This window comes from Polypterus senegalus, chromosome 15, assembly GCF_016835505.1.
Source record: "Polypterus senegalus isolate Bchr_013 chromosome 15, ASM1683550v1, whole genome shotgun sequence".
Classification (NCBI taxonomy): Eukaryota; Metazoa; Chordata; class Cladistia; order Polypteriformes; family Polypteridae; genus Polypterus; species Polypterus senegalus.
The window spans coordinates 55,639,940-55,654,649 of NC_053168.1; the positions used below are offsets into that span (position 1 = coordinate 55,639,940).

A 14,710-nucleotide genomic window follows, 5' to 3' on the forward strand; every position below is an offset into this window, starting at 1 on the left:
AGGTCTCCTAACTGCGAGGCAGCAGTGCGACCCACTGCTCCACCGTGCCACCCTAGCATAACGCTTCCAATAATAAAACCATAGGGACACCCAGGTCACTCAAAAGACCCTCCCTCCCCATCCAAGACTATGATTCTGGGAGTGAAACTTAAATGGCGTTTCATCATATCATTTCAGATTGGTACAATACAGAAATCAAATAAGTCATAAAAATTTTGTTCAGCTGTTCTGCAAAAAACTTTTGCCTAGACATTTACAAGCATATTAAGAAATATGATTTAAGGCGTTAATGATGTTACCAGCAGGTTTGAACATTTCAAAACTATGCAGGCAAAAAAAATAGACACCAGTCTTGAATAGTAACCCACTATTATAACATAAGTATGTTTAGCTAAGCATATAACAAATATAGTTTAATAATAGATAGTTCAGAAGTGCTTCTAATTACCACAATGTGCTATCATGAAAGTATATGCTCAATTTTTAATTGAGCTAATTTTTAAACTGCTTTCTGTTTATCAATGTACTGTATGTTAGCACTTCCGCTGCAAGGCATCATATGTTCTTGTTTAAATATCTCTCATCCATTTTTCCTTTTTATTTTATCCTCTTTATTCCGGTTAGGAACATGTTAAAACTCCAGTAAACTAATTTGTCTGTTTCATGTGTATACTTCTTAGGAAAGACATTCACTCCTTTCACTGAATTATGGTATGACTGTCATGGAATCTTAGTGACCATAAACACAGAGTCAATCATTTTCCATTGCCCAGAACATCTTAAGCTGATACCTAAAGTATTTTTCATAGTAATGATTTTCCTGTATTTTTTACTTTATGCCTAACACAAAATTACAATTATTCCAGTAGTTACTTAATGTTCTCTTTGTGGTTTAAAAAGCACACGCAATAAAGTGACAGATGTTGATCACAAGGCAAACTAGAACAGGATAGATGGCCAATGTTCATAAACGTTTAACATTTAACCAGGGTTTTGGAGTGGTTTCTGTTGCTACCTCAAAACTCGGTTAAAAACCCCATCTTGGTGCCTGCCTGTCCCCTATATGTTTATGTGAGTTTTTGTCCTTGTACTTCTTTTTACTTGTACATTCAGTTAATTAGTAACTTTAAATTCTTTAGATTTTGTGAGTTAGTGGGCCCTTCGATTTGATTAGTGTTCATTCCACAGATGGTTCATCCCTTGTACTTCTGCTAAAGATTCCGATTCCTTGTGATCCTGAATTAGAGAAAGCTATTTGAAAATGGATGGTAAGGTACATACTGTGTACAGTCACTTAAGTCAGCTGATTCACATTTCATTTGCCTTTTGTTGTATCAAGTTACCATTTCTTCAGATTTTTTAGATTAAAAAGAAAACACAAAAAAGGTTACTTTTTCTGTTGCAGACTCTTGCACTCTTGCAATGACATGTGTAAATCATTCAGACAGGGTGTACTCAGACTATTTTTACATAAAATGGTTCAGTTTATTTGAACCGTGAATAGATGTTAAGTTTGCCATCTGCTGTTTCTTTTAGCCAAATTTCTTAAGCTAGATTCAAATGTTTTTCTCAGGATACTTCAACATAATAAACACATATGATTCATAAAGTACAGATAAATCAACTCTGTGCAAATACAAATAAATAACCTGATGACATGGTATAGTTTAAAATCTAAAAAACCTATAGGCACACAGCTCTTTTACAAAAATTATACCTACCTAAATTTAACATTTTAAATAACAATTGTGTAAACAGGTTCATATTGATATAAACTTGAAGGATGTGTGCATTTTTTCAATACTTCATAATATTAACTATGTACAGTATGTTACTTGATAGTTCATTAGGTTTGAAATACGGTGTAGTAGACAAATTCAATAAGAAAGCAAATATCAGGTACAAAAAAGGGTAGTTTATTGTGAATTTTCTCTTGTTTTTCTCACTGTATATCACTCAGTTGCAGTTACCATATAAAGTATCACTAGTAGATGACTGATATTCTTTTGTTTCATTTTGCTTCTGCAAGCAGTATCTTAGAAATGGGTGCCTTATACTATAACAATGATAACATTAATGATATGTTAATCAGCTAGGTCCCTGATCACAGTTACTTGCAATTCTTCACAATTAATTTAGTTTTCTAAATATCCCCTTAAAATATATGCACCAAAGGGACGCTCCATGCAGTATTTTTAGTTCAATTTAAAATATGCAAATTTTAAGATGTACATTAACTCAGAATGGTTTCTCCATAATACATCCATCATCTTATCCAAAATTAGTAATATTTGCTCTTCTTAATCTTTCCTGGAAACACTCGCCATGAACTGGCCAGTATGGAAAAGTCTTGTAGACTAACCAAGGCTGTACGCTCTTGCCACTTGGCTTACATTTATTCAGAATTGTGGAAACAATGAGATTTTGAGCAAAAAAAAAAAACATTAGTGCAACAGCTCATAAGAAATGCAGATTATGTGAATGTTCCTCACTTTCAATTATGGGTGCAGTAGAGAGAAAAAAGTTAATCATCTTAATAGGCACATCACTTCTGAAAAAATATATACTTAAAATTATATTTTTAGGTGTGTCACCAACATTGTTTTACTTAGTTATAAACAATCAGCATCTCTGTTTAGTTTCCCAATTTAAACAACACATATTTTCCCATTTGCCCAATGGTTATGCCAAAAGCTTGATGTATCAAAGCAATGTAAGTAATGTAAGACATTTTCTCATTATACTGAATTGAAAGTTAATTTAGTCATTTATTACAAACAGAGCTGTCTTTACTCATACACTGTTGAAAATATTTTAATTTCGGTTAATTCAGTCACTGCTGTCAGCAAGCATCAGTATGCAGATGAGGAAGTACACCATTTAACCCTTCATCTTAAGTCTGTACGTTGGTTTCCAGTTAAGTTTAGGGACATTTTAAAAATTTTGATACTAATATTTAAAGCTTTTAATTTTAGGCTTTATTTATTACAGTTTATTCTGATCATGAGCACACAGAAAATGGTACTTGAGGCAGAATCATTTAAACCATTTACTCATGTACCAAATGTTTTAACCAAGCCTGCAGAACTTGAAGCACATTTTCGGCTTAGCACTAAGTTTTCAATTTCAAAACACACATTTCACAAAGCACTTCGCACAGTTCTCTTCATCAGGCAAAACTGCCAAAACTTAAACCCATTTTGTCTTAATTTGGAAAACATTGGTGTTCAAACTGACATATTATTCTGCAAATTGCCTACACCTAATTTTCAGGAGTGAAAATACTAATAGCTAATTTCTTCACTTAGATAACAGAGCATGAATTTGGTTCATTGTCCATCCACAATTTTTTGTGCTGTATCTCCTACCATACCCACCATTCCTAAACCCAATTAAAGAATTTTTCTCATCATGGAGGTGGAAGGTGTACAGATACATACCACTTCTCCAGGCAATGGAAAAGTGCGGGAATAGATATTGGGGCATGTAAGGGGTGAATATGTCACTTCAAACAATACTTCCCCTACTCTTTTGGTTGAGAGGACATTGCTTACTATGTACATGAAGTGTTATGGCCAAGCTCAAACAGGAGACAGGATGCAGCCTGTTTTTTCCCTTTCTATTTCTTTCCTTTCTTTTCCTCTTTTCCCTGTAAAAAACATTTCCTGCATCTCCTAATTTGTATTTATTATGCCTATCAGCCTGCACTTTTTTATTCTGATTGCTTACACACAAAAACTGGAACCTGAAGCAAGATCACAAAAACAATCACCTCATGTACCAAATCGCTTTACCAAGATTGCAAAACAATATGCTTGTTCTCTGCTCAACACTCTGTTAGCAATTTCAAAACACACAATTTGCAAAACATTACACACATTTCTCTACATTACGCACAGTTTACAAAATAGAACCATGTTGTATGTTCATTGGAAAACACAGTCAAAATGTAACTGTGTTCTCAGGTGTGGAAACACTCACAGCTAATTTCTCCACTTAGATAGCAGATCATGAGCAACAGGTTTCTTATCTTGCTTTGGATAACAATGTGGGCAAATATTGCTCAGAGAGGAAGAGGTGTGAGGGTAAGTGGATGACATGGATAAGAAAGAAGACTAAGAAGGTCCATAACTAATCAAATACCTGCGACCTTGGTTGATCATGTGGACAATCGTGGTTTGAGTTTGAGGGAGGTTGGGCAAAGAGTCCATCCATACCTTAGCCACTTCAGGGTAGCTGGTGTCATCCGAACATTCAGAAATGAAAACAGGTAAGTAACCTACAGACTACCTACATGACGCTATGATACTTTTTTACATCACTACATACAGTAGTGCTCCCACATCTATGGTAGATCTATAATCTATATTGTCTAGACATAAAAATTACAGTAAATGTACAATATTTCATTTTGTGCTGCAAAACATCTTACACCCTATCCATTCACATCATGGTTATGCAGAATTGAAAGACAGCCGCTTGCTGATGGAAGAAACCAGCTCTTTACCCCACAGCGGGATGAGCATATTGTGAATATGGTCTTGACAAACAACAGCATTCGATTGAGATAACTTCAAAATCACATTCTCTCAGACACCTCCACTTTCAGTAATATCAGAAGGTTCAGTTTGTTAGCATTGTCCCATCTCCTTCAATGGCATGAAATTAGAATGACACAGCTGTACAAAGTGCCATTTGAGAGGAACCCTGGCAGAGTAATAGAACAGCATTATAAATTTGTGCAGGTGGACCTTTCCTAGATTTTTTGTCATTATTGTTATAGTTACTGTAGACAGTAACAGTGCAATGTTACACCATACAGCATTGACTGCTCTACATTTGTTTAAAGTGTTCTGTAATGCTTTTGCCTTTTCTGTTTCAGAGAATCATGGAGCTAGATGCTGCCAGAATGCATCATGAGTGCATGTTCATAAGGTTGGCTTCAATTTGAACAGAACAAGCCACAGGGAAAGAAATATCATAGGACAACGTGCCATTAGCAATGTTGCAGGATAGTAATAGGGTAACATTATTTTGTGTGCTGCCATGGGATAAAATGGGGTCTTACATCACTGTGCCATTCTTGACCAATACTACACCAACCACATCATAACATTTCTTGACACTCTACACAACATCCTGATTCTTGACCATCAGAAGGGACCGCAAAATTCCAGGTTTGTCATCATCTGGGATAATATGAGTTTTCACCGGTCTACTATGGTCCAAGATTGGTTTATCAACCATCCACAAATGTCTGTGCTGTATATTCCACCATACTTTCCATTTCTAAACATGATTGAAGAATTCTTTTCATCATGAAGGTGGAAGGTGTGTGATCACCAGCCATATAGATGTGTGCCACTTCTCTGGGCAATGGAGGAGGCCTGAGTAGTTATAGATGTGTGGGCATGTCATGAGTGGATACATCACTCCAAAGATACTTTCTCTGCTGTCTTGCCAGAGAGAACATTTCTTGTGGCATAGATGAGGTGTTTTGGCCAGAAGCAAAGAGGAGACAGTATGCTGCCTAATTGTATCCCTTTATAATTCTTTCCTTTCTTTTTCAGTATTACCTTCTGTATTTTTTGCCTAGAAGCATACAATACAGTATGTTCCTGCTCAAACGTATTTGTTTTTGGAAAAATAAGCTTGATTTTTTCCTTTGTTTGTTTTATTGACTACCTGCATATATTTTGAAGAAACACCTAAATACTTTTCAAACCGTTTACAGAAGGCTTCCATGTAATGCACGTTGAAAATGCAACATACAATGCAGTGTTTTGCATTTATCCCATCAGTGTGTAGTTCATTAAAAGGATGGTGTACTCATTTGATAGTTTACAATGTTTTATATGTTTTTGAGCTTTGTGATCTTTTTCACTTTGCACTAGTGGTTTCAGGGTTTTTGTGTAGAGTTTTTCAAAAATGCGCTACAGTTTAACGGAACTGTGTGTAAGCAATCAGAAAAAACTGTATTTGTATTTATTATACATATCAGCCTAATATTCATGTACAGGTATGGGTAAAAAAGTATTATTTTTAGAAAAGTAAGTTTGATTTTCCCCTTAATTGTGTTTTTATTGACTATATGCATGTACATTTGAAGAAAGGGTTGAAAACGTTTGGAAGAGCAGACTGTTGTGCACTGCACACTGAAAACACTTAAGTGATCGCAGTGTTTTGCATTTATCTCATTAGTGTGCAGTTGGTGTTAAGGTTGAGCTATTCATTTAAATGTTTGTGTGTAGAGGTTTGATGCAAAAATACAGTTTTTAAAGGAGTTTATATGGTTTTGAATAAAGTGTGTGGTTTTGCAAGAGATGTCTGCCATTTTCCATGTTGTGTGAGTGTTTTTGGGAATTGAGTGGAGAGTTTTGAAAAAAATTGCTGTAGTTTCAGAAATTGCGTTTAAGCCTTAAAGAAAACTGTAAACAAAAAAGTATTAAAGTATACTATAATAAGTGTACAATAAGATGTCAGTATTTGAAAAATAAAAGGATAAACCACATTACTGTAGTAGGTTGAGCCTTTGGTTGCAGAAACTTCAAATCTTAATCTCTCTGCTTTTATACTATATTGTTCTGGACTACTATACTCTAATTAGATGATGAGTTAGCTTATTCATAGGCAAAGACATTTAGCATATTTTGTTTTAAATAAAAGCTTTTCATTCATTATAAACTGTCATTGACCTCTTTCTGTTGTATTTTATTCATTTTTACTTTACCCCAGCAAAATTTCCTGTCCATAACATTAGACAATAGAGTCACTGCAAGGAAATGTTGTATGGTTTGCACTTTAATGATATCATATTACTTTTGAAAATAGGAGTAAGTATTGTCGAACACGTAAGGCAGAAGGGAGTAGTGAAGCTGACTAGTTATTCATGTGGAAGAACACCACCCAAAAGAAGAGTGGCATCACTTCTGCTCTGGCTCCAGCTCCACCTCTTCCAGACATGGAGAACAAAAGTCATGTGACTCCAAACACGGCTGTTATTTGACTTGCATGCCTTAACAAGTAAAGATATACCTCTTACGGCTGTTTTTTCAAGTTCTATGTGTGATGTGTTCATAGAAACCCTTGTATTAAAGCCTTTTTCGAAAGAAAAGAGTCTCCCAGCTGGAGCCGCAACTCTTTTCATATATATATTTTTTTAATTCTATACTATAAAAAGAATTCAAGTGAATATTAGTATTGGGTTATGCTGTGCTTGGTAATGTTTAAAAAAGACTAGCATAGACCTGAAAGTCTGACAAAAGTAAGAAAAATTTTGTTGTATTTTCTTTGCTTAATAATTTGAATCAGAATTGTAGATGACCACTTATTACACAAAGTATTTTCTGATGTACCTTATTACTGTGTCACCCACGCAAGCAGGGTATGTCTCTACCAGGGACTGGTGTAAACTGTACACTGGGAAACAGGTTGAGAGTCATGTCACTGCCTAAAAGTTCTCCTTGTCAGCCCTCAGCTAAAACCTTGACCAACCAGAAGACCAATGACATCGCTAAAGGCATGCCTTCCCTCTCATCTCTTCTGGTCTTTCTTCTATGCAAACAGCACACAACCAGGCAGCTGCTGTCACTTGATGAGCAGCACATGAACTAACCATATTAGTGCTGATCCAGCCTGTGCATCTAAAATCCTAATTAAACCACCATTAAATGAGATTGTCCATGGCACCACAAACCCTTTTGACATTTTGTTTGTTTGCATTTCCTTTTCTTGTACGTTATAGGTCTGACCTGTAATATTCATTAGTATTCAATTTTTTTTAAGTGCTGCTGTTTGTTAGGGCTGCAACAAGCAGTTCATTACTTTGCTGTTTTCCCGTGGAGTTTTCTTCCAATGTAATTTCCCACTCATTTTGCTGTGCAGGAAATATTGGTTAAAAGTTCTGACACAACATGGAAGATATACACACTGTACAGTGAATTTTCTCTATAATACCCGAATAAACAGAGGAACTCCAAACAAAAAAATGAAATTAAACATAAAAAGAAAGGGATGGATTGAACATGAAGCAATGGTAACTGTCTGTATACAGTACAACTACTTGAAAACATGATTATTTCATGAACTAGGTGTTAATGGAGTTAAATAGAAGCTACTATTAATCTGTAATTACATTTAACACAGCTGACAAAATAATGTATTGCCTAGATGTATTGAAAATGTTGCATACATGTTTATGAATTTTGCTATTCAAGGGAAAAATCCTTAAAACTTTATCCAATAAAAGAATTTTAAGCACATTTTTAAAGTTATACACTTCTCATTTAGAAGCATACAGAAGCAAATATCCATCCTGTTCCAAATCTCTGCATAAATAAGGGTCATGGGAACAAAATTTTAATTTAACCTATTAGGATTTATCTGTTTTTACTTGTTTTATGAAGAGCTAATATGATATTAATATTACGCTATGTAGTGACCTTTACATGCTGTGCAAAACAGTAATAAATGAACTTGGAATTAAACAGTTTGAACAATATCCAGATGGATGGATATATAGAACAATATCCAAACTTCCTTTTTTATGCAAAGCCATGACTGGAAGAAATAGAAAGATAATGCTTAAACAAAACCCAGAGAAATACATTTATTTTGATTTTTATTGCCAAGTAGCTGCCTGCCAGTAATAAATTAACTTTTATATTTTTTAGTGATCTCTCTGAACATTAAATGCTTTCTACTGCATAAATTGCTTCAAGTAATCTGTGTGAATCCACTACAAACCCTACTTGTTGAGTAAGCAAGTTAAAAACAAGATTAGTTCCACCGTTTTGTGGAATTAACCCGGTAGAGTTGGGAGAGTACTTGTGAATAATATAACCCTGTGCAAATCTGAAATGAATTACAGCTGGCAAATGGTCAAGTACCTAATACAAACAAAACAAAACTAAGAAAAAAAACTCACTTTGAATTTCAATTGTCTTTCTGATGGACTCCACAGCATTTTCATTTGGTTTTGCTAGCAGAATGCTCTCTGGGATAGCTTCCAGCTGAAAGAATATATTTGATACGGTTGAGGAAAACAACTTAGACAACATTCTGAAATGTTAATTAAAGGAAAATACCACATCCTGTCTAAAAATGGGATGAAGTGAAAAAATACATAAATACACCCCACCATTCACTTATGTTATCATTTTTCTTCATGTCTTTTATAAGGCCCAGTGCAGAGGATTCGACTGTAAGTGCACTGTGTTGAATTGATGCTCAGACTATGTGAACTGTATGTTTGCTTCTTTTAATCTTTGGACTTATAAAGCAAGCAAGAATACTACATATAAATCGGAAAAATACAAACATTTAATTACAGATGGGGCACACAGCATATCTTTATCTAATCAAACAGAGGTTGGTTTACAGCAATAGAAAACATAGGCATTTAGAAATGCATATGAGAATTTTTGGTAGGGCCTGTAGGCCAGAAATAATCCTATAAAACACACATAGCTGGCTTTAGACCTTGACAAAATGAATCTCTATGGCCCATTAAACCTGACTAGGAATAATGGCATATTGTTATTTATAATGATCTCAGTTTTGGCACCAATGGTATTATTAGACTGTTTCTAGTCTTACTGTTCTCATTTTCTTGAACCTGCTGTTTCTTACATTATCTATCTATCTATCTATCTATCTATCTATCTATCTATCTATCTATCTATCTATCTATCTATCTATCTATCTATCTATCTATCTATCTATCTGTAGACCACTGTTGACAATATTTTTATTCCATTATTATACACCACCCTAATTTTGCAGTTATTCACTGCTGTACTTTCTAAACTTTATAGCTGAACTGTAGCTTCCAAAATATAAAACTACAAGCTATGATTACTGATTAGGAAGCAAGTGACCCTTAATTGTTCAAAAGAGATTTCCTTTAGTAGCACTAAGGGGCACTAGTAGTGGTGTTGACTTGAGACCCCTATAAGTTAACTGAAGAAAAGACTGGAGAGTAGCAGGTCACAGGTAAGAATGGTAACAAAGAGAAAATGTCAGAGTGACAAAGAACAGCAAAAGAATGCATGAATCAGTGGAGCTAGGCTGATAATGCATGTATGTATAGTACATATAATATTGCCTGAACATATTATCTGCAAACCAATGAATGAAAGCAATAATGAAAGGCAATAAAGAACCAGGTATTGGGTACTGGTCTGTTTGCAGAGAAAGTGACTGTGTTTCCTTAATATGCTGTATTTTTAAGAGTAAGGAATATTGATTCTTAGACAGGCTTTTTGTAAATATGTAAATCACTTGGATTAAATTACATCTAAGAAACCAGTAAGAATTTACATTTAACAGTGATTCAGCAATGAACATTGAAAAAATTCAAACACAGGCAAATATGTTACAAGTAAATTTTGATGTAAAAACTATAATGCTTTACACATATAAAGTAGGCGGCACGGTGGCGCAGTGGTAGCGCTGCTGCCTCGCAGTTAGGAGACCCGGGTTCGCTTCCCGGGTCCTCCCTGCGTGGAGTTTGCATGTTCTCCCGTGTCTCGTGGGTTTCCTCTGGCGCGGTTTCCTCCCACAAACCAAAGACATGCAGGTTAGGTGGATTGGCGATTCTAAATTGGCCCTAGTGTGTGCTTGGTGTGTTTGTGTGTGTCCTGCGGTGGGTTGGCACCCTGCCCAGGATTGGTTCCTGCCCTGTGTTGGCTGGGATTGGCTCCAGCAGACCCCTGTGACCCTGTATTCGGATTCAGCGGGTTAGAAAATGGAAAAAAAAAAAATGGAAACATGTAAAATAAAAATTTGTATAAATAAAAAATGAAGAATGTGTAGTTAGAAAATACACCTTTTGAGAAAGAAATGAGAGCCTTAATTGACTAATTGTTGCACCCGGCCACACAAACTTGCACAAGTTATTAACAGGACCAGCTGGACATTGGGATACATCATATGGAGGACACGTCCAGAAAGGTTATACACAAGCTTTATAATACACTTTAGAGGTCACAGCTGGAATTTGGTGTGCAGTTTTAATCTCCATATTACAAAAAGGAAACAACAGAGCTAGAGAAAGACAGATGTACAAAAGAATTACATCAATTACATAAGGCTGGTTTTGGTAAATTATTGACATACAGTATATACTGTATGTCAGTAATTTAAAATATATATATACGAGGTCAGACACAAAAATAACCAGACTGGTAAAAAATATATATATATATATTTATTGATGAATTACAGCATTCTAAACATTGTGACCTTCTATATATTCCCTCTCCCAATCTCTAAACTGTGTCATACATATCTTCCATTGATTGAAACAGTGCTGGAAGTCTTCTTGCTTGAAGACTTCAACAGGCTTGCCGTTTTTGTCTGCACTTCATCCATTGAATAAAAATGTGTTCTCGTCAGGTCACTTTTGATTTTTGGAAACAAGTAAAAATCACAGGGAGCTAAATCGGGTGAATAGGGAGGATAATTGAGGACATGAATCTTTTTGTCAGTCAAAAACTGCTTTATGTGAAAAGAGAAGATTCATAAGAAATTTGATGTTGATTCACTGTTTGATTTTTTCACTCAACATTATCGCAGCAACTCATGTAGCGATTCTTGTGCAAATACTGACTGGGTTATTCACAGTATATACCTAGCCAGCTGGCGGATTGAGAGGGGGATATAGTTCTATGATTCACGTCTGGCTGTCCTTCAGACGGTTTTCCAGGAAAGCCCCAAGCCCTGTCTCACCTTGTATATACAGCATATATGTGTGTGTGTGTGTATATATAAATATTGTGGCGGAGGCCTGGGGGTGGTACCCAGCCGGGACGCCCAGGAGGACCGGAGGAGGGCTCGCACCTCCTCCAGACCACGAGGGGGCGACCGCCCTGGTTGCACTGGGGACCGCCAGGGGGCGCCCCAGTGCCTGAAAAGCCCTGGACCTCAGCACTTTCGCCACCGAGGAAGTGCTGGGGGGAAGAAGACTGGAGACACCCGGAGGGCTTCCAAGTGCGCAGCCGGCACTTCCGCCACACAGGGGAGTGTCCGCGGAGGAGTGTCGGGAAGCAGCTGGAGCCCACCCGGGCTGGTATAAAAGGGGCCGCCTCCCTTCATTCGATGACTGGAGTCGGGTGGAAGTGGACGGGAGTCTGGAGAGAGAGGAGTGGAGGTGGCCAGAAGGCAGGCACTGGACTGTGAGGCCTGGACTTTGGGGGATCGGTGCTGGAGGCACTGGGTTTGTCAACAAGTAACTGTAAATATTGTATATAATAAATGTGTGTGTTGGGTGACAAACCATTGTCCATCTATCTGTGTCTGGGCCATGTTCCACAATATATATATACATACAGTTCATCCAGAAAGTATTCACAGCGCATCACTTTTTCCACATTTTGTTATGTTACAGCCCATTCCAAAATGGATTAAATTCATTTTTTTCCTCAGAATTCTACACACAACACCCCATAATGACAACGTGAAAAAAGTTTACTTGAGATTTTTGCAAATTTATTAAAAATAAAAAAATTAAGAAAGCACATGTACATAAGTATTCACAGCCTTTGCCATGAAGCTCAAAATTGAGCTCAAGTGCATCCTGTTTCCCCTGATCATCCTTGAGATGTTTCTGCAGCTTAATTGTAGTCCACCTGTGGTAAATTCAGTTGATTGAACATGATTTGGAAAGGCACACACCTGTCTATTTAAGGTCCCACAGTTGACAGTTCATGTGTGAGCACAAACCAAGCATGAAGTCAAAGAAATTGTCTGTAGACCTCCGAGACAGGATTGTCTCGAGGCACAAATCTGGGGAAGGTTACTAAAAAAACTTTGCTGCTTTGAATGTCCCAGTGAGCACAGTGGCCTCCATCATCCATAAGTGGAAGAAGTTTGAAACCACCAGGACTCTTCCTAGAGCTGGCCGGCCATCTAAACTGAGCGATCGGGGAAGAAGGGCCTTAGTCAGGGAGGTGACCAAGAACCCGATGGTCACTCTGTCAGAGCTCCAGAGGTCCTCTGTGGAGAAAGGAGAACCTTCCAGAAGGACAACCATCTCTGCAGCAATCCCCCAATCAAGCCTGTATGGTTGAGTGGCCAGACGGAAGCCACTCCTTAATAAAAGGCACATGGCAGCCCACCTGGAGTTTGCCAAAAGGCACCTGAAGGACTCTCAGACCATGAGAAACAAAATTTTCTTGTCTGATGAGACAAAGATTGAACTCTTTGGTGTGAATGCCAGGCGTCATGTTTGGAGTAAACCAGTTACCGCTCACCACCAGGCCAATACCATCCCTACAGTGAAGCATGGTGGTGGCAGCATCATGCTGTGAGGATGTTTTTCAGCGGCAGGAACTGGGAGACTAGTCAAGATAAAGGGAAAGATGACTGCAGCAATGTACAGAGAAATCCTGGTTTGAAAACTTGCTCCAGAGCGCACTTGACCTCAGACTGGGGCGACAATCATCTTTCAGCAGGACAACGACCCTAAGCACACAGCCAAGATATCAAAGGAGTGGCTTTAGGACAACTCTGTGAATGTCCTTGAGTGGCCCAGCCAGAGCCCAGACTTGAATCCGATTGAACATCTCTGGAGAGATCTTAAAATGGCTGTGCACCGATGCTTCCCTTCCAACCTGATGGAGCTTGAGAGGTGCTGCAAAGAGGAATGGATGAAAATGGCCAAGGATAGTTGTGCCAAGCTTGTGGCATCATATTCAAAAAGTCTTGAGGCTGTAATTTCTGCCAAAAGTGCATCTACAAAGTATTGAGCAAAGGCTGTGCATACTTAAGTACATGTGATTTATTTCTCAGTTTATTTAATTTTAATAAAATTGCAAAAACCTCAAGTAAACTTTTTTCACATTGTCATTATGGGGTGTTGTGTGTAGAATTCTGAGGAAAAAAATGAATTTAATCCATTTGGAATAAGGCTGTAAATAACAAAATGTGGAAAAAGTGATGCTCTGTGAATACTTTCCGGATGCACTGTATATATGGGCGACATGGTGGCACAGTGGGTAGTGCTGCTGCCTCGCAGTTAGGAGACCCGGGTTTGCTTACCGGGTCCTCCCTGCGTAGAGTTTGCATGTTCTCATGTTTGCATGTTGCGTGGGTTTCCTCTGTGTACTCTGGTTTCCTCCCACAGTCCAAAGACATGCTGGTTAGGTGCATTGGAGATTCTAAATTGTGCTTGGTGTGTGTGTGTGTGCGTGCCCTGCAGTAGGCTGGTGCCCTGCCCAGGGTTTGTTTCCTGCCTTGTGCCCTGTGTTGGCTGGGATTAGCTCCAGCAGACCCCCTTGACCCTGTAGTTAGGATATAGCAGGTTGGATAATGGATGGATGGATATATATCTATACTAATAAAAGGCAAAGCCCTCACTGACTGACTGACTGACTCATCACTAATTCTCCAACTTCCCGTGTAGGTAGAAGGCTGAAATTTGGCAGGCTCATTCCTTACAGCTTACTTACAAAAGTTGGGCAGGTTTCATTTCAAAATTCTACGCGTAATGGTCATAACTGGAAGCTATTTTTCTTCATACACTGTAATGGAGTTGAGCTGGATGGCCGTGGGGGGCGGAGTTTCATGTGACATCATCACGGCTCCCACGTAATCACGTGAACTGACTATCAACACAGTACGTAGAAAACCAGGAAGAGCTCAAAAAAACACTGAAGAAAACATGCATTATATAATCGAGAAGGCAGCGAAACAATAAGAAGCGAGCGAC

General features: G+C 37.7%; 1 protein-coding gene across 3 annotated transcripts in view; it reads right to left on the reverse strand.

Annotated features, from left to right (window-relative positions):
• Positions 1–14,710, reverse strand: part of LOC120516152 (histone deacetylase 9) — a 710,327-nt gene that overhangs the window by 12,009 nt on the left and 683,608 nt on the right. For all 3 annotated transcript variants that reach the window (XM_039737623.1, XM_039737622.1, XM_039737624.1), the window contains one exon: positions 8,927–9,011. In XM_039737623.1, the coding sequence (XP_039593557.1) occupies positions 8,927–9,011 (85 nt within the window). The remainder of the gene's footprint in view (positions 1–8,926; positions 9,012–14,710) is intronic.